Source organism: Labrus bergylta, chromosome 14 (assembly GCF_963930695.1).
Source record: "Labrus bergylta chromosome 14, fLabBer1.1, whole genome shotgun sequence".
Taxonomy (NCBI): domain Eukaryota; kingdom Metazoa; phylum Chordata; class Actinopteri; order Labriformes; family Labridae; genus Labrus; species Labrus bergylta.
In genome coordinates, this window is record NC_089208.1 from 19,966,414 (window position 1) to 19,985,334 (window position 18,921).

At 39.7% G+C, this 18,921-nt stretch overlaps 1 protein-coding gene across 5 annotated transcripts in view; it reads right to left on the reverse strand.

Moving 5' to 3' along the window:
* The window catches only part of nrxn2a (neurexin 2a), a 126,180-nt gene that overhangs the window by 16,171 nt on the left and 91,088 nt on the right, over positions 1-18,921 (reverse strand). For all 5 annotated transcript variants that reach the window (XM_065962824.1, XM_065962821.1, XM_020633392.2 and 2 more), the window contains one exon: positions 3,798-3,979. In XM_065962824.1, coding sequence (XP_065818896.1) covers positions 3,798-3,979 — 182 coding nt within the window. The remainder of the gene's footprint in view (positions 1-3,797; positions 3,980-18,921) is intronic.

The window sequence follows — 18,921 nt, forward strand, 5'->3', positions numbered from 1 at the left end:
TGATTGCGATTAAAGTCATGGGAAAATCTGAGTTATCAAATCACAATGACGCTCTGTCTATACCAGGCACTTATATTTATCATGACGTTAAAGGCAGGGTTGGTAATTTTCACCAGATACACTTTTTAAGATTTTGGTCGAAATTGTCTTTAGGTCCTGACAGAAATGAATAACGAAGAAAATCCGTCTGAGTAGCAGTTGTGAGCATGTAAAAACTTTGACCAATGTCTGCCACGAGGTACCAATCTGATGAACCAATCACGCCTCCCTACTCGTTCTCCTAACCCTTAACGATGATGGACTTTATACTGTTAGTTTGTTGTTGGCTGTTGTGAGTCGTAAAATAGTCACCTTTTTTTATACATGTATTAAGATAAATATTACTGTTTACTAACCACTGAATGAGACATGGGACGACGCAATTTCTACACAATGTAAGCGATGAGCTGAGGTCGGCTTATGAAGCTACGGCGCTTGTGCATGTAAGTGATGGGGGGGCGTAGCTTTTGAGGGAGCACAGAGGGTAGTTTTTGAAAATGACCAACCGTGCCTTTAAAGGAAGAATATGCGATTTTTTGATCCAGCAGATGTCGCCCTTGAGCTCCAGCATGAAACCAAAACAACTCGCGCTGCATTGTTGTGTTAGCATGCTAATGCTAGCTATCTTTAGTTTGCTCGTATCTTCACACTGCACGTGAATTTACACAAAATGACCGTGATCTAGAAACGCTTAGGTGATATTCAAATAAGCAGTGAGTATAGTATGTTATTCTTCTTTTCTCTAGTCCTTTAATTAAACAACTTTTATACGCAAGGGGATGAGCCTGCCTGCTGTCCTGGCGATGTAAACAAAGTGTAGCTACGGCTCAGAAAGCTCGGAAAGCATCACAGACAGCGGGACTCGGGTGTCACTCTCATTGTAGACAGTCATGACTCACATAGTTATTTTCAGGATATACTTGATTTCTATTACATTTAAGTGTGAGAAATCGCATATTCTTCCTTTAAGGGTAACTCCATAAGGAGACTCACTGGATAGCATGATTTACATGGTTTCACAAGGTTAGATTTCATAATAGAAATATGGTTGTTATCTCAGGAAGATTATAGAAAGTGAAATTTAGTTTTAAAGCACCTCCTCTCTGGAGCTCTTAAAACTCACATCATTTGTTTCCTCAACTATTTTCAACGCTCCCTTGTGGCCTAGTCTTATTTTAATCAGTGCACTGCTTCTTCTCTCTGTCTTCACCCAATTTTACTGTCCGTTTTTCATCAATGGGCAGGCCGAGATATAAAACAGAAAGTGATGAAATGTGGAATTAATAACATACATAAATACATTTACAGGAGATGACAACTTCGGTTTGCACTGAGCAGGAAGGTGTGATAGCATGAGGCTTAGTTAGACAAACCAAAAAAGACAACCTCAACACCCTCTGCACTCTTTTTTATTCCCCTCCGCTGAGCAGTAATAAGGTGTCAAAGTAAGCAATCTGTCAGGGTGCAAGGACTTGGCAGATGCTGGAAAAAAATAAAAAATTTCAGCTGGCTTTGCACGCAGACAGAAGTCTTTGCATTCACTAGCGACAGTCCAAGGCTGGCAAGGTCAGTTTCACACTTTTCAGTTTAAAACTGGAAATACAATTTAAACGAGACAGTTTGAAAAAATATTCAGGGGGTTTGTGCTTTTGTACTACCCACATCTAGAAACTGATGAAGTACTGCAGGAGTCAAACTCTCCTGCAAATAAACAAATCCTTTTTATATGTTTTAGACATTTTCTTTTCATGTTAGTGGTTATACTCTTTCACTTCCTTTACTGCCCTCTATGAAGGTCAGAGTAAACTGTATTAAGAAACAGACACATGGAAGAGTAAGCAAAGTGGACAGAATAATACTAAGCCTATGTTCCTGATTACATAAGTCATAAGCAGACATACATCAAAACATGTTATTTACCATTTTCTCATGATTACGGGTTAATTTCAGTTGCTTTCATCTTTTTATCTTGTTGTGATAACACTGAATTTCGTTTTGTGCTCTTGTAACTCTGGGTAATATGAGTTAATTAAAAGAGTTTGTTTTTTTAAACGACCAGAAATGGCTTGTTATCCTGGAAAAACAAACCCCCAGAGTAAATATAATGTATGGACACGTGACCACTTGGGGCTTCCTTACCTGACTGAACTGTCTGATGTAAACTTTGATTCAGTAGAATGACTTCATGTCTTGCACGTGTAAATACAAGGTCAGTTCTCCTCATTCTTATCAGATCTGCCAAAAAACTGTTTTCCTTTGTCATGCATGAAGAGGTTTTTAAATATTCTGGCATTACATTGAAGGTTGGAAATATTTTGTTATTGTGATAAGAAAGTCAAAAATGTAAAACGCTATAATCAAAATGCTTTCAAAGGCTTTCCTTTTTAAGACATCTTTTGTGATTTTAGGCTTCATTATTTCGAATAACTTTATTAAAATCTTAATAAATGTGGTGACAACAGAGTGTCTGCTAATAAGGGTCTCACAGAAGTGGTGATTTCTGCCCTGAGCTTTGACAACAGGTGTGAATTTCATTATTACACCACTCGCGGACGTCTGACAGATCTCCCCTCTGGTCTTCATCATGCCACATCTGTCCTGTGGCTACAAGCTAAAAAGGATGATTTCCCTTCAGAACAGACACTGACAGGCGCTGGCAGCCGGCTAAGGACATGTGCACCTCACCAGAAAACATATGGCACCTCTGATCACTGACTTGTGCTTTATTGTTATCTTGATCATCTATGCTCATAATTCATCTGTACTGTATTGCATTTGTGTTTCCACTTTGTTTGTATCTCAACATTTGGCCTCAGATGCTGTCAATCAGCTGATCAGTCAAGCTGGGACAAACTCTGATGTCACAACAATGGCTGCGTCAAGTTCGAACTTGAGTTTAAAAATAGATCATAAGGGGTTTGTCTATATTACAGTCATTTCAGTTTCATTGTTGTTAATAATATGTTAGAGAACTGTTCAGAAGTATCACTTATCACGAGCATCCTTGTGTGCAAACAAAGGAGGCTATAACAGTTTCATGTTGGCTCTGATGAGTTTAGTTTCAAGGATGTAACATTTCAATGATTGCGACTGGAAATGTTTGCTTGACTGATTAGTGCCAGTCTAAACTGCTGAAGAGACAAGAATGTGAAAATACATTATCTCCTTTATTACCCTGAAAAACAAACATTCAGTTGAAGTACTAAGCAGGTTGGTTTTATTCACTGGCTAACATAACTTCATACGGCTGTTTCCTGATTGCTGCAGTAAATATGTGGACAAAGTTGGAAACGGATCTTTCAGTTTGTTGCTTATGTTTGCAGAGAAAGAGTGGACTCATTTCCCGCTGCTCCAGTTAGCTGCAAACTTCACATTGTCCTGATTTTCACGAGATTTCAGGACTTTTTTGGACACTGCATACATCGTAATGATAGCAGATCAGAAGAATGCTCCTTTATGCAAGAGAATAATCTGCACTCATCACAAACAAAAAACAAAAATTGTTTCCATGGACGAAACTTTTGTGATTAAACTGTCGCATAAATCTGAATCTTCTAACAGCATATCTGACCTGCCCTCTTTTATTATTTTACTGTCTGCTGTTAAAAAAAAACAGAAAAGGAGTAAGGGCATATATTACAGATCTTAAAAACTTGATTTCATCTTCTTTTACTCATCTTAACAGTGAACTTTACCGAGCTCTCTTTATGTTGTGACATGTATATGTTAAGCCCAGAAGCTCTGATTGGTATCCTTACTATGTGTAGCTGAAGGTAGTCTCCGAGCCCATGGGTGCTCTCCACTCGCACCAGGATGGCGTCCTTCTGCTGGGAGCTGAAGCCGACGGCTAACCTGTCGGCTCGGGTGCTCGGTCGCTCGTTGGGGGCCCAGGTGAATGTGATGAGAGCGCCGCCTTTCCCGAAGATGTACGTGGTCCCAGCTGTACACAGACAGAAACAGAACTATGATGAAATACAGATTCAGAGAAATAAAAGACTAACTTATTAAAACAGTAAAAAAAAAAAATTCTGTGTTTGTATTCAAAGTATTTGTGGTCCTTTTTAGAAATTACCAGTTTGACTGAATGACAGCCATTCTGAAATATTTTTATTCTGATCTTATTAAAGTTACATCCTTAATATTAATAATCTGATTTAAATTCCCTTTCTCACAAACCCACAGTGAGTCAGACTCGCTCCACCATGCTGCTCTTCACACAAACTATCAGTCATTTTTCAAAATAACACAGCAGGCAGAGAGGAGCTCAAACCTGGAAAGATTTATGAAACACCCCTTTTTTTTTAACTCTTAAATCACACTTAGTACCCCCAATTTACATTACAGTATGATGAAGCTTTGCATTCACTGATGGAAACTAATGGCCACAGATGAGCGTTTAAGCTTCAGCTTTTACTCTTGTGATGCTAAATCACGGCAAATGCTGAGGCACAGCTTCGACCTGCAATGATTTTAAAGAATATAGCACGATATGTAAACCAGAAGAGGACAAAGAGATATATGACCGATATCTTTTCATACTGTATGTGTGGTATTCTCTCACTATATACTGTATATACTTCAAAGGATTTCATATTATTTATCACAGACAGCACCACAGCCTGCCTTCTCAGGTGAATGAACACATAACGTCTCTTTGAGCGTCTAAACAAAACTGCCAGTTTTGGAATATGGAGACACACTCGACACACATGCCACTGCTTCTGCCTTGAAGCCTTTAGATGCCTTACATCACAGTGATCCTCATTTTATCACAGGCTACATATTTTAAACGCATCATTGTGACCTCTGTCGATCTGTAGGATGACCCTCTTGCTCTCAAAGGAAGCTCAACACTAATTTGTTTATTTACAGGGCTCTCATTGGTAAACTCCCTCCTCCCCTGCCTATGAACATTTCAAGCCATTCAACCAGATCTCAAAACTGGATCACCTTTAATATACCAACATTTAGGACTGAATGGAGAAAGACTACTTTTAGTGTTGCTGCATCCATTAAGTGGAATAACCTTCAAAGGACAGCTAAGCTGCCCTCTATGTTTCATATGGCTTATTTTTAAAGATCTAATGTCTGAAATTCAACTGCTTTGAAATGTTAAATGGACCTGGTTTGCAAGTATGAACATGTTTCAGTGTCTATAGCATTGTTTCTAACTGTGTTCATATGTGTATATATTTGTTCTGTTTTTATTTGTGTTGCTGCAAGGCACCCCTTGAAAAAAGACAGAGTCCTTCCCACCAAAATAACTGATTAATAAAAAGAAAAAAAGAAAATGCACTTTACAACCACAAAAACATTATAATTTATATCAGTGATCTTTGTCTGAGTCTCCTCACCTGACTGACTTCATCTGCGACTCAGAAAGATATTTTGTAAAAACACTTTCAATATATTGAGGTTGGTCTCACTTGGGTACATGTTCTGACTCTGTGTGTTTGTTGCTGCTACATATCTGGGTGTTCAATGTGCATTTTTATATTTTGTTGGTCATGATAACAGACCATTGGATTTATCCAAGTGTCCACTTAAAGATGAACCAGTCCAGTTCACTTTAATATAAAATGTGAATAGATAAGTGATTCATGTGAAGCGTCTGTTTAAGAAGGCAAAGATTTAATCACATGCATCCTCCTGTTTGTAGAGAATCTTCCAGGTTCAGGGTAAAGCAATCTTGTCTCCTTAAACTTTTATCATGTAGGTTATTCATGTGTACTCAAACAAAGAGGCCTGTCGCCTTGAGATAAATGAGGCACATGGCTGTTAATTCATCATAATGAATTTAATAGCTTGTATTAAAACCCACTTTCCTTTAAATCAGACACCTTTTTTCTTTATAAGATTAACTCCTAACCTCTTGGACACCTCTGATTGTTGATTTAATTTACCAAAATTGCGGGATTGTTGGCATGGCAACATCTGAAGTTTTCAACCAAATCTTGATTTAAATGAAAGGAAAGTGTCTAAGGCAGTGAATTTCCTTGTAGAAGAGTAAGGACTCGCAATAAGAAGACAAATTGCTGTCTTCAGATATAGCAATTTCAGTCACAATAGATATGAAGTCATTCTGACACAGGGTACAGCAGAGACCACAATTACCTTTAATAGTACACTTCAAATAATGCTTCAACACCTAAACCACAAGTGTTCTGTGTCCAACCGATATTTTTCAAACTCAAACCTCTTAATCTAAACACAGAGAACACTTCAGACAAAATTGCGGCTTCAATTTGAACTCTGTACCAAGTCTTGAGTACTCTGCTGCTGGCTTGTAATGGGCACTCAACACTGAGGTTTTCTTATTGACAGCAACTATCTGCTGCTTGGATGCTTTCATAACATTCAACACTCCAAAGACTCTAACTTTGAATTTAATTAACAGGGAAGGTTCGTTGTGAGTGTTTGTTTTCGAAACCAAATGATTTCTTCCTGGGGTAATCCTAATTAATGTCTGGGATTTACAGGGGAATGTGAGTAGGTGACATTGGTTACATCAAGGAGTCTCGATGAGTGGTTTTATTGGTTTCTTGTGAAAGTCTTCAGCACTGGGCCTCTTAGTCTGCCCTTGTTTCTGCTGAATGAAATCACTGATCTTTCTGTTTGAAAGATATAAAACTTCTCGGTTTCACTACATGTTTATAAAAGGGACACAATTGCTTTAAAGAATAACTTAAATAAATATAATACCTTTTTTTGTGTTTAAGAATTGTATCAGGGGCGGACGCACCATCATGAATCATCATAAATGTAATGTAATCTGTAACAGTAATAAAGAAGCCCCTCTTCAGATTAGACAGCGTGTCTTAATAATGTAGTTAATGGAGTCAGGATATCACCCCACCACAAACAACCTCTGCAAAAATCAAGCATTTAGCCTCACACAGGTCGTATTTGCCATAAGGCCATAAAGCGCCGTTTTATGACACAGCATACACGTTTAGATTTCTAGCTTTGTTTGTTCAACTGAAACAAAACAGACAAGCAGAAAAGCCATCCTTTGTTCAAGCCTCATTTTCAGACCCAATTTACCATTGAGTGTCATTTCTAATTTCACTCTGCACAATAGCCTAGAACACTGAATCCAAAATGTACATGAGACACAAAGGTTTGGAACTTTTTGAACCAATTTCATAAGCCTGGTTTTAGTAGCTCATGACAGAGATTTGATTTAAAAGGTTAACGAGTAATTATAATTTCCGTTCCATTGCTGTAGTGTATGACCTAAGAAACCTTTTCACATTATAGTTAACGTCTATCGGTTTGCACTAATGGTACTGAGCTCTAACCAAGGCAGGGACGGGGGATAAGAGATTTATTAGTAAAATGAGAATATTTGTAAGAATAAATTACTCTTAAAAACAAAGGCCTTATTCAACAGGAGAGGTCACATCACAATAATTTACAGAAGGGATTTAATAACATAGAATCTCTCTATCTTAAAGTATTAGGTCATCAGGAGCGATTGTCGCTCAAAAGGAAACCTCTGATGCTGAAAGAGGAACCCAATGGTAAAGTGCAACAAACTGCAGTCAGGATTTCCAGTTTAGCGACTGCCATCGTTGGGCTTCACAGCACCTCTTTAGACGCCAATGAGTTACATCGCTGAGACTACAACCATATTTTATACAGTCTATGTTGCTGATACAGGAAAAAAAATACAGTTTAGAGAGGAATTAGACAGTGGATGATTGTCCACAAATCAATCACAGATGGGGTGGTGAATATGAAAAAGTAACCGGAAGCAATGAATCCTTTACAGGTGTTGTTAAGACATAGTGTTCATGAGAAAGGAATGGGCATGAGGTCACAGTGACCTTGACCTTTGACTTTTAAATTCAAATTAGTTCATCAATGAGTCAAAGTGGATGTTTGTCCTCAATTTTAAGCTGTTCTCAAAGGGTTCCTGAAATGACTTATTCTCAATCATAGAACAGATAGACTAAACTTGCCAAATTATAGAAGTATATAGATGGACAACCTGTCCATCTACCGACCTACCCATCAAAAGAGTGAAAGTAAAATATGTTAAATGTGTTGAATGTGAAAGAAAATTCACAAGATGGAAGCTCTTTCTTTTCCAGCAGGTCTTCCATATCAACTTCTTAAACAGAACCAGCAGCAAACTCGTGAAACATGTAGTTAATGTTCACATTTGCTTATGGCAAGGAACACAAACACACGTCTCTTGAATGAAAGTTTTGTGTCCGTCAGACCCATTGACTTCCTACCCAGGGACATTTTTAACTCTTCAAACCTTCTTGTTGGCTCTTATATTGCAAATCATCATCATCATCATCAACCTCATCATTATTACTGACAGACTTAGGAGTCCATTAAAATAACAGATAAAAACACAAGACTTCTTAAAGCCGGTTCCAGGTATTCAATGAAATGTGTACCATCACATGGTCAACACATTAATGAATGATGACGCCTTGTTCACCTCTTATACATTTAAAATGTTTCGTCTCATCAAAGAAACACCTCGCTGCGTTTCAACATGACGACAGGAACCGTAGTGTTTTGTTCAGAGCTGTGAGAACATGTGCACTCAAAGAGAGAGTCAAAGGGTGTACAAAGAGGAACATGCACCCTTTGTAATGTGCATGAAATATGGAACACTAATACACCTGCAGGAAAACATGGAAGCATCTGTCTATAGTCAGCAGCAGTTCCTGCATTAGTCATAGCATTAAAGCACTTCATTACATCTCTCTGCCTCCCTGCTCTGTCTCCTTCTATCACTCCCTTTTCTTTCTGTGAAGTACCGGCATGAAATAAAGCAGGCCTGCAGTTAATCATCCTAGTTAAGATTATTACTGTAAACATCACACTTCTCTCCCTTTAAGCAGCTCTACTTTCTCTCTCTCTCAAACGACTATCTCACAGGAGCGCTCTGCTCGTCTCTTTGGGCTACACAATGCACCCGAGTTAGAATAATAGGGCTCCTTTGGAGTCCCTTAACTGTGCAGTATATCACATCATTATTACCTTGGAACTGTGTTGACTTATTATACTATATGCAAACACTGTAATTCTCCTGGGGCTCACATTATTCATAGCTATTGTATAGGTGGTGTACTTACATATTTCCTGGTAATAATAAATTGTAAGCATATTAAAGCCCTTTTGTTGGTGTAATACAACAAACCAACAACTGATATGGGCTTTTATTAATATATTCTGATACTCAAAGAACCATATAATCGAGACAATTAATTAATATAAAGAAAATCATTTGGGTCTGCACTTCACAGACCAGTGCAATAACTGACTGATTCTACATTGTCCACTTCTCACAAACATGCACTGTGTCTGTGGACATGCATTAGTGGAGAGATGTCAGAGTGGGGCCGCTACACACAGAGCGGTTGGGGGGTTCAGTGCCTTGCTCAAAGGCACCTCAGCAAGTACCGGGGAAGTGCCCTGGCACATCTCCAAATACCTGACCAACTTCCATATTAAGGTCCGTATCGGGACTTGAACACGGTTCCCAACCCAAGACCCTACGGACTGAGATACTGACGCCCCGGTGGCATGATGGCTCTCAACGCAACAAATATAAGAGCATGAAATGTTAGTTTGTGCCAACAAGCAGGCTACCCACTCAAGCACCCTGTCCTTTTCCATTTGACTCTCTCAGCCCGCTGAATTAGCAAGAGACGATACAACACGCTCATCGGACTTGCAAAACACACTGAGACACAGTTGATAATTTGCATCACATACAACACTTTAGATGCGAAAAAGGTTTTAAAAGCACCCCCAGAGATTGCCGTAGTAGAGAGTTAGAGAATTCCCGTCGCCTAAGTGTATGTTTGCTTTCATAATATTACTAATCGGGACTTTTAAAAGGCTGCAAAATAACCATGAATCATACAAATGGCAGCTAGGCTCAACTGTAACACTATGAACACAAAGTAGTGGAAAAAACTCAATTACTCATACACTGTGTAAAACATTTGTGATGATTACAAACCCCTCTGACGGTGTATATGTTTATTCATACTTGATTGCACCTATGGACGAGTTGAGGTAGTTCTTTCCCCCACAGTTGATTGACATTTTTGCATGAGCTGAAAGCCTCCAGAAGGATCGAATTACAAAGCTGTTGTACAGTTCACTAGAAATCACGCAAAGATAGCTTGTGAGTCGAGGAGAAGGGTGATTCAGAAAAGAAACCTTTTTTTTTTAACTGATAAAAATCTCAAAACTGTGAGCATTTTTTGCAAAACTGGAGCATTCGGAGATTTTTTATATTTGAATTAGTTGTCTGACTTAAAGCGTCTGAGACACGCTCCTCCACGGTCTATTAAATTCAGCTCAGTGAAATGATGAAAAGTGTAGCGCAGGCTTAATCCTGACAGAGCACACATGCAGTTTTCTAGTTAAAATTGGTGTGAAAGTTAGAAAGTGGCACCGTATGCTTGGTGCAGTGAATGCAGATTCTTGGAATGAAATCAATCAATTAATAAGTTGAATCTGATCAATTAAAAGTGACACTGGAAATCTGTTACATCTCTACGAACCGCACATGCAGCTGGCACACAGATACATCATCCGTGTTCTGGTTGAGTTGCTGTTTCTGCTCCTATCAGGGCGATGGATCCAGACTGTCAGCTATCAAATTGAACGTGTGGAGCGCACAGTGCCCCCCCCCCCCCCCCCCACACACTCTTCTATAATAACCTGGAGGTTTTCTACCGCTCTACTCTGGGATGATTTGGGTCGTGGTGAAACAGTTTCGACTCAAATGTGATTCTGAGATACTGCATTAATGCTCCCTTCCATTGCAAAAGTCACAGACATTTTCTGAGAGCACTAGAACAGCTTTTTATTACAAGAATACAATGCCCTAGGTTTTCTCTGGTTTTATACACGTGGCCTTCAAATTTTTTGCAGCTCTCTGAATTATGTCCCTCAGTTTCCATGCCACTGGTACTGCAGCAGAGATGCATGATTTGTCATTAAAAATGAACAGGAATTCTCTTGTTCGTACTTTAGGTGTAATGTATTTCATTAAAAGTTATTTGTTAGATTTTCTTGACAGCATTTCTTCTGAAAGTGTACTCAAATTCAGTGATTGACTCAATCTATATAAAAGTGGTTTCATCGTCAGCCTTCCACACTCAATCATTTCCCCAGTAATGATTTTACATATCAGTCCTGAAGTGTGATAACAGGTCTTGGGGAGTTCCACAGTATAGTATGAAACACCATGTGGGAGCCATGCTGAGTTTTGCTCTAAGTTTTGTCACTTGAGGTAGACTATGTTTCATGTTTAACAGAGCAAATGAAAACTGAAAATTTTATTCTGCCGCTTTTTAACATTAAAGCCTGGCAGACCATAGGAAGGCTTTTACACAGGTTCTTCTTCTTTTGCAAGTCTAACACGTTTAACATGTTTCTAAGTTAAGAAGCAGAGCCTGTAGGGTTAGACTGAAGTGTTAAACAGTGTTGACAGTTAATGAGGAAATAAAAAATCAGTATAAAAATGACCTTACTCCTAATTTTCATCGACATTTTGGATTTTTTTTATGGAAGAAAAGTATCTTATTTTAGACCCAATTCATAACAAAATGTGGTAAAAGCGGATACATTTTTATCTTAAGGTCGTACTTTCAACATATTTTAATTTATCTTGGAATGTAGAGATCACTCCGCTCCATTAAAAAAAAAAACCTTGTCAAAATCTTAATATTAAGATGGCTGATGTGGAAGCAGAGGTTCAGCGAGAGCTATAATGTGCTCCCTGAGTTACTGAAAAAAACATGACTCCTGTATCGTGCCTGTATTTCTTTTAATAGACTGCCCTCACTATACTGCTCTCCATACATATTTCATACAACAAACCTAAAGCCTGTCCTCTGCTGTTAATTTTCTATGCATTCAAGGTTTCTTTCAAGTCCTCATTCCTGTTTGAAGTCTTACATAGGGGCGGGTCTACAAGCTCATCCTGGTTTCTCACCGTCCTCCATGAACATCTGCAGCCATACTGGAGAATATGCAACTATGTGCTAATCAAAGGGTTCAACGTCAATGTGTAAAATTACAGAAAACACAAACCTTTTATAAGCACTTATTAACATAGTGACTATCTATGTCCAGTTGTACCCTAAGGCCTTGTTTAATATTCTTAAGATTAGATATGGCAGGAGATTTATTTTCTGCACATCACTTTTACTGTGATAAAATGTTTAGCTGATGACACCTTTATGTTCTTACCTAAGAGTGATTTTAAATGCAGAACTTTTCACAAATGCAGTACTTGAGTAAAGCATCATAGCATTTATCCCATGCCTGGTTATTTTGCAACAATTGCAGCCATTTCATTTCTTTTGTGTCTGATTTTTTTTTTTTCTAAGCAAGTACTTTCTTCTCTTCACTTCACATTTTCATCCTCCTATTTGTTCTGCTTTGCTGACGATCTGGAGCAGAGCAGGGGTTACCTTGGCCTCTCAATTGTTTTACGCTCTTACATGCCGTCCATTGCCTTGTCTAGTATTTCAACACACTATGTCTCGGCCAAAACCTTTAAACGACAACTGCAGTCGACAGGACAGTGGAGGAGACGCTGATTGCAGAAGAAAATCAATTATAGAATTCACTAGCAGTATCTGAACATGACATATAAGCTTTGGGAGATCATTTATGTTTGTTTTTAAAGCTTGTCTGTGTGTATATGTGTGATCTTGAGTGTGTATGTGTATGCAGGCCTGCCTCACTATCATCCTTGAGGGTAATGTAATATGTGAACTGGAGGAAATTGAGCCCTCTGCGATGGATCTTTGGATGCCCCTCTCTTTTGCTCTCCCTATCTGCAGCTCTTCTAGCAGAAAAATAAACTTGCATTTCATCCATCTGCAGCAAAAAACCAAGACAAGCATGTTTTTATTTACACTTAATGCATTTATCTAGGGTTAAGATGCTTTCTGCAGAATTCAGTCTTTGAATATTGGATTGTGCACTAAGATATCATGATTCAAAGAAGCTCACTAGGCCATTTCCTCTACTTGAGACAGCCCTCTGAAAGCATTAGCTGCTCTCTGCCTTGCCACAGCCAGACAGTTTTTACACCAACATAGGGGCCCTGGAGGACGAGGTGCAGCAGATTTTCACTGAGTGTGTTAAACATGCGGGTCTGTGTGAGGGGTCAGCTACAGTGCAAATTTTCTTGCATTCCAGCTGAGCGAATGCTAGGTCTTTGGCACGGAGGGTCACGGCATAGGCTAGCCCTCTCGTGGTTTGGCGGGTTAGTTGACAAAACACTGCATAAAAACCTGCCTTGAAACAGCAACACTTAAGAAGCACGCCCACATCAAGTCGAGGATGGTTTTAAAAAAAATATTTAAAAAAGCTCTCGGAGTTATCAGAGCAGTGCAGTGTTGGAGCATGAACTGAGGAAGACAGTAAGCATGTTAGTTACATAATGTGTCTCAAGTTGGGATTTGGCTTCCCCTGATATGAGAAATCATTCAAGTCAATGTGTTAACAATCTTAGAGGCTGCCTTTTAATATCTGGTGCACTCATGTAGGATATTTTGTTTGGCACAGGAAAACATCATTTCTTATTTATAACAACCCAGATACAATGCCAAAACTGTCTGGACCCGCACTCACTGAAAACTGCCTTCAGGATTTTTGGGCTTAAGACCCCACTGCTGATGTTGAAGCGAGAAATTTAGGTTTATTTGGGCTGTTCAGGGTTTCATGTTGAGATGAAAACTGGGCTATATAGGAAGTGTAGTAGCCAAAATACCAAATTAGGAATTACATCAATAAAGCATTTTAAGTATTTTCATTGCTCTGGTGGTGGTGTTTTTTTCTTTCAAAACAAAAATAAAGGAACACAACCTCAAGACTTTTTCATCAGTATGTTTGATATGAATACAGACCAATCAGACAAAGTTGTTTTCATCATAAATGTCATGAATCGATTGGTATTCAAGTTAAGGAGTCATTAGTTATTACGTTGAAAGTAGAAAATGTAACCTCAATAAATTCTCTTCCACAAACTTACAGCCAATTAGCCATAAATATTGTGTTGGGATTGGAGTTATTGCATCTTCTTGAAAGGTAAAGGTCCACATTAGAAATATGGATTAGTGATTATTGGACAAAAAAAATCAATGCAATTCTTTGTGGTGACTGTTTTTGCTGTAACATATTTAGTTCCATTTTTGATTGATTGATATTTTTTTTCTTCATAAATGAATTCATTAGCTGGACTTCAAAAATGTCAGAAAACAGTAAAATCAGCATCTTGATTTCCCATAATACAAAGTGATGTGTTTAATATGCTTTGTCTGTTGGAGTAGTAGCCCAAAAGCCAAAAAGATTATTTTGATATAAAACAAAAAGAGTAATTTAGCAAACCTCACACAACAGAAGCGTTAACACGAGCATGTTTGGCGTTTTTCTTCAAAATAACTTCAATATCACTTAGAAGAGGAGTCAACAACATGAACAGATCCAATTCATTTTCTGGCAATCTGACTAATCCTTTCAGCTTTAAAGAATTGCCATTCTTAACTACTTTAGCTCTAATTCACTGGCACTGATCCTGCTATTTAGCTGGAGGCCTTTTGCTTTGCTCCTCTGTGACCTGTGAGACTCTTCATAGACACTCAGAATACATTTTTTTGGAAGGTGATTTACATCCATTCAGTGTCTGTGTGAAAAATTGTGCCTCTTGCATCACAGTGTAACAATAGTGTGACGATACAATAACCTGTGTTTAGGATGAGGAGCGTGAGGCATTGCAGCATGGTAGGTGGCCTATAAATAGCTGTTGCCCAGGGGCTTACAGAAGTCTTTGTTTAGCCTTGACACACACACAAAAGTAAGGACAAATACATGTTATTTTAAAAGGTTAAATAGTTCAGTAAAAGGCTGTTTTATGTTACATGATCTAGTCCTATTGTGAACATTATACACAATTTGCATATGCATTCTCTGCAGAACATTTTGGCATTGTTGGTATGACTTGTAAATCCTTAGTGACGTCTCTATCATGTATGTAGCAGCAAATTGAAGCACACACTTCAGAACAACCTAAAAGACAGGATCTACAATAGAGGTAATTGAAAATTTATCAGCAAGTTCTTTGAAGTGTTTTTTTCTTCTTCTTCTGTGCTGTGCCTGTAAAAGCCTGGTCCAGAACGATACGGCTATAATAGCGCAGATGTAATTCATCACATCTTTAGCCCCTTTTGCAACTGCTGGGTGAAAAAGACACTACAAATCCATCGGGCCTCTTTTTTATAGGACATAAAAGTGAGTCTCAGTACAGGATTTTCAGAGGCCAATATGAAAGGGAGCAGTGACTCTGGTGTCAGCGTTTTGAAGGAGCCAATTTAAGTAGCGTGGCAAATTTGATGGAGATTATTGAGGATAGGTCAACACTTTATATCCCTCGGTTGAGCACACTATTTTATGAAGGAGAACAATGAAGATTTTCAAGGCAGATTTGATATGAAATTGAAAAACTCTAGAATGCCTGATAAGAGTGCAATATATTGTATGCATGCAATGTAAAGCCAAAGAGATCATCTCTATTTCTTTGCTCACACATTGCTTGCTCTATACGTGTAATTGCTTAATGCCTGTTGTGAAGCGCCGCTAATTACAGTGTACTGTAGCAATCACCTTTGACACAGAACTGGCTCTGTTACACGGAGTGCATTACGCTGCTTAAATAAACAAGAACCCCATAGAAAGATATAAAGAGATTTGCAGTGATGATTCATTACACCATTGATGTGTATTTATACAAACACAGATATTCTGGTGCAGTCGTATCATGAAAAGCAACATAGATAAAGAGTAACCACTACTAATGTTAATGGACAGATAAAGAGGTTCAACGGTGCACAGAAGCTGCAGCGAATTCATGGTTATGAGATCACTGATCCCAGTGTACAGCACAAGAGAGACAGCAAAAATGCAACTAATACATAGGAACAACGAAACACATTTGTGCCTATAAAACATGCTACCAAATTAGATACATCATGTGGCAAAAGCCTACTCATATCTAATTCTCATTATTAACAACCCTTGATGCTGAGAGCAATCAGCCCACAAACCATCCATTAATGAGGCAGTAAGTCGACTTACCGTGGCCCCCTCTGGTAAGAAAAGGCATCCTGTTGATAGCAATAGGTACGGTGCCATGCTTATTGTGAAAATGGTGAACATGGTGCGTGGTACTGAGACTAGAAGACACACGTGCTGTTCCAGTCTGGATGGGCAGTACAGTTAGCAAGGCAAACCAAAAGGCTAGTCTTGAACAGTAACTTAGGCCCATGCCGAGGCTAAAGCTTGACCAGCTGTTCCTCTGTCCCAACCCAGGAGTGGCTGCAAAACGTCTACCCATGTATATTAGATCCACATGGGCCAAGTACAGACACCTTGGCAAAGCTTTGGCCTCTGACTGTTCAACTTGAGGACCACAGGGCATCTCAGTGACGATCTGGGTCCATTTCTTTCATAATCCCTTAATTTTGATAGGAAATTCGGCGATGATGGAAAAAAGATCCCCTTAAACTTCAAAGAAAATAACCAGCATGTAATTTTCAAGAAGCAGTCCAAATCCAATTAATGTTCTTTTGATGCAAAAATAAAGAGCAGCCAAATTATCTACTTCTGGCTAACATTGTGCCATGCAAGATGTCTGCTGCACAGGAAAGCTAATGTTAACATATTATTAAAAAACCATCCTGAAGCACATTCTTCAGAAGTGAGCCGAGAGTATCCAAAATGCAAAACAAAAACACATCCAAATAAAAAAATGGATTTATCCAGCTGTGGTTTCAAGCAGGCATCTTGTTGAACCATGACATTCAGGCATTAAAAAGTAGCAGGACAGAGCTTCATGTGACAAGAATTCTGATAAGGGTCTCCATCGCCCACAGGTAGAGCTGGAGGGCAGCTGAGCCTGCCCACTAAGAAGAGTAACCCTCCACCGCAGTAGAAAACACAACAAGCTTCTGTGGGAAACTGGATCATTTCATTAAGCTAAAAAGACAAGGAGATAAAAATACTCGCAAGTGAAGACGCAGCGATGAAGGGCGATACAGGAATTAACGCTTTTGTTCCCTTTTTTTTTGCCACGGAAAAAGGGAGAGAACAGAGATAGGGAGGGGGAGAGAAAGAGAAAAGGGGGGAGAGAGAGAGAGAGAGAGAGAGAGAGAGAGAGGGAGCAGTATCTGCAGCGGCACGGTAAGGAGAAAATCCAGAAAATAAATAAATAATATCTCAGCAGCTCCTAATTCACTCTCTCAAAGACGCAGCAAATCCAGCGAAATGGTAGCCTCTGGTGATGCAGAGATCCGCCGGAATGCAGCACAAGTGTTTCTATTTCAAATGAACGTATGATCCGTCTCTCGTGCTCCACCTGCTCAGCCTCATGCAGCAAAGACTACTGCTGCTGCATTCCCCTCACTGCTGCTCCTTTTTTTTCCCCCTTTATTCTCTCCCGTTCCCTCGTCCAGATCTGCTGCTCTGCCTCTGAAAGGGAGGCTTAACGTGACCGCTGCGTGTGTCAGTCTCTGGAGGAGGGCAGGTGATTCTCTTCTGATGAGATCGCCTGGATGGTAGAGACTGAGATGTTGCCTTGGACTCCTGCAGCAAAATATATGCTAATTAAAAAGCACCGTCGTAACATAATGAATCCCGGATGGGTGAAATTCCAGGACAGGCTGGACCCCCGTGAAAATAACCTTGGCTTCGAGGTTGAAGTCTACAAAATGCAAGATAAAGGAGCCCTTTCTGAACGCATACTGTAGTCAGAGGCTCTGATCCAGTGAGGCACAGCATGTGCCTCTGTGTGTGTTTGTGTGCGTGTGTGTGCGTCTGAGAAAGAGAGACTGTGAGCAAATGAGTGAGGAGGAGGAGGAGGAGGAGGGTGGGGGGGTTTGAAAGAGGGTGGGTGAGCGATAGCAGGAGGGAGGGAGAGACAGGAAGAGACAGCGAAAGAGAAAACAGGCAGCCACGGCGCAAACACGCAGGGAAATAGTGAGGAGAGAAAATGGGTTGTGTGAATAAATACACGCTACAGATTCACAGCACACTGGCTCGCAGGTCCTGGCAGTAACACGTAGGAATCATACTGCAGAGGAGGAGCCTGATTTAGGTGAGCTGTCAGCTCTGTTACAGAGTGAACACAAGGGTACTGGTATGGACGTGCTCCCTAACATAAAGATTTGAGAGCCGAGAATGATAGAAACACAAATACCTGTCAGAACGGTATCATACAGCTCACTAACTCAGGACGAGGAAGCTGTAGGCTGCAATCGGTTACCCATTGGAAAGAAAGCACGTACTTGCATCAAAACTCTTATCTCAAGCCTCTGTTTTCCCCAGCATTGCTTTGCTCTACCTTGGCTGTTTTCTACACACTAAATCAATTTCCCTCGCCATTCCCTCTGCCTGATGTGTTCACCTCACATCTGTATACAAGTCACCTCTCTGTTAGAGCTCAGTAGCTCCCTGCTTCATGCTGCTTAACCATGCAGAACCCATTTCTACCTTCAGCTGATCTGAGTTCAGCTGAAGTCTGACATATTTTATAGAGGTATTTTATTCTTTTGGGGTGTGGTGGAGAAATGTGATGGCGGGATGATGAATTGGAATATACATTGACACTTGAAAAGGATGAACACATTATCGAAAAGAGGGGAGGGAGTAAGAGGTAAAGATGGGATGGAACCAAACAGGAAGGAGAGGAGATGAAGGGAGGGAAAGAGAGAGATGGCAGGGAGGAGAAGTAACGGGAGAGGAAGAGGAGAGACTGCAGCGATATCAGCTAAATCACGGTCGATGGAGATATCAGCCGGGATTGCCTAGTCGGTTGAAAGGACACGC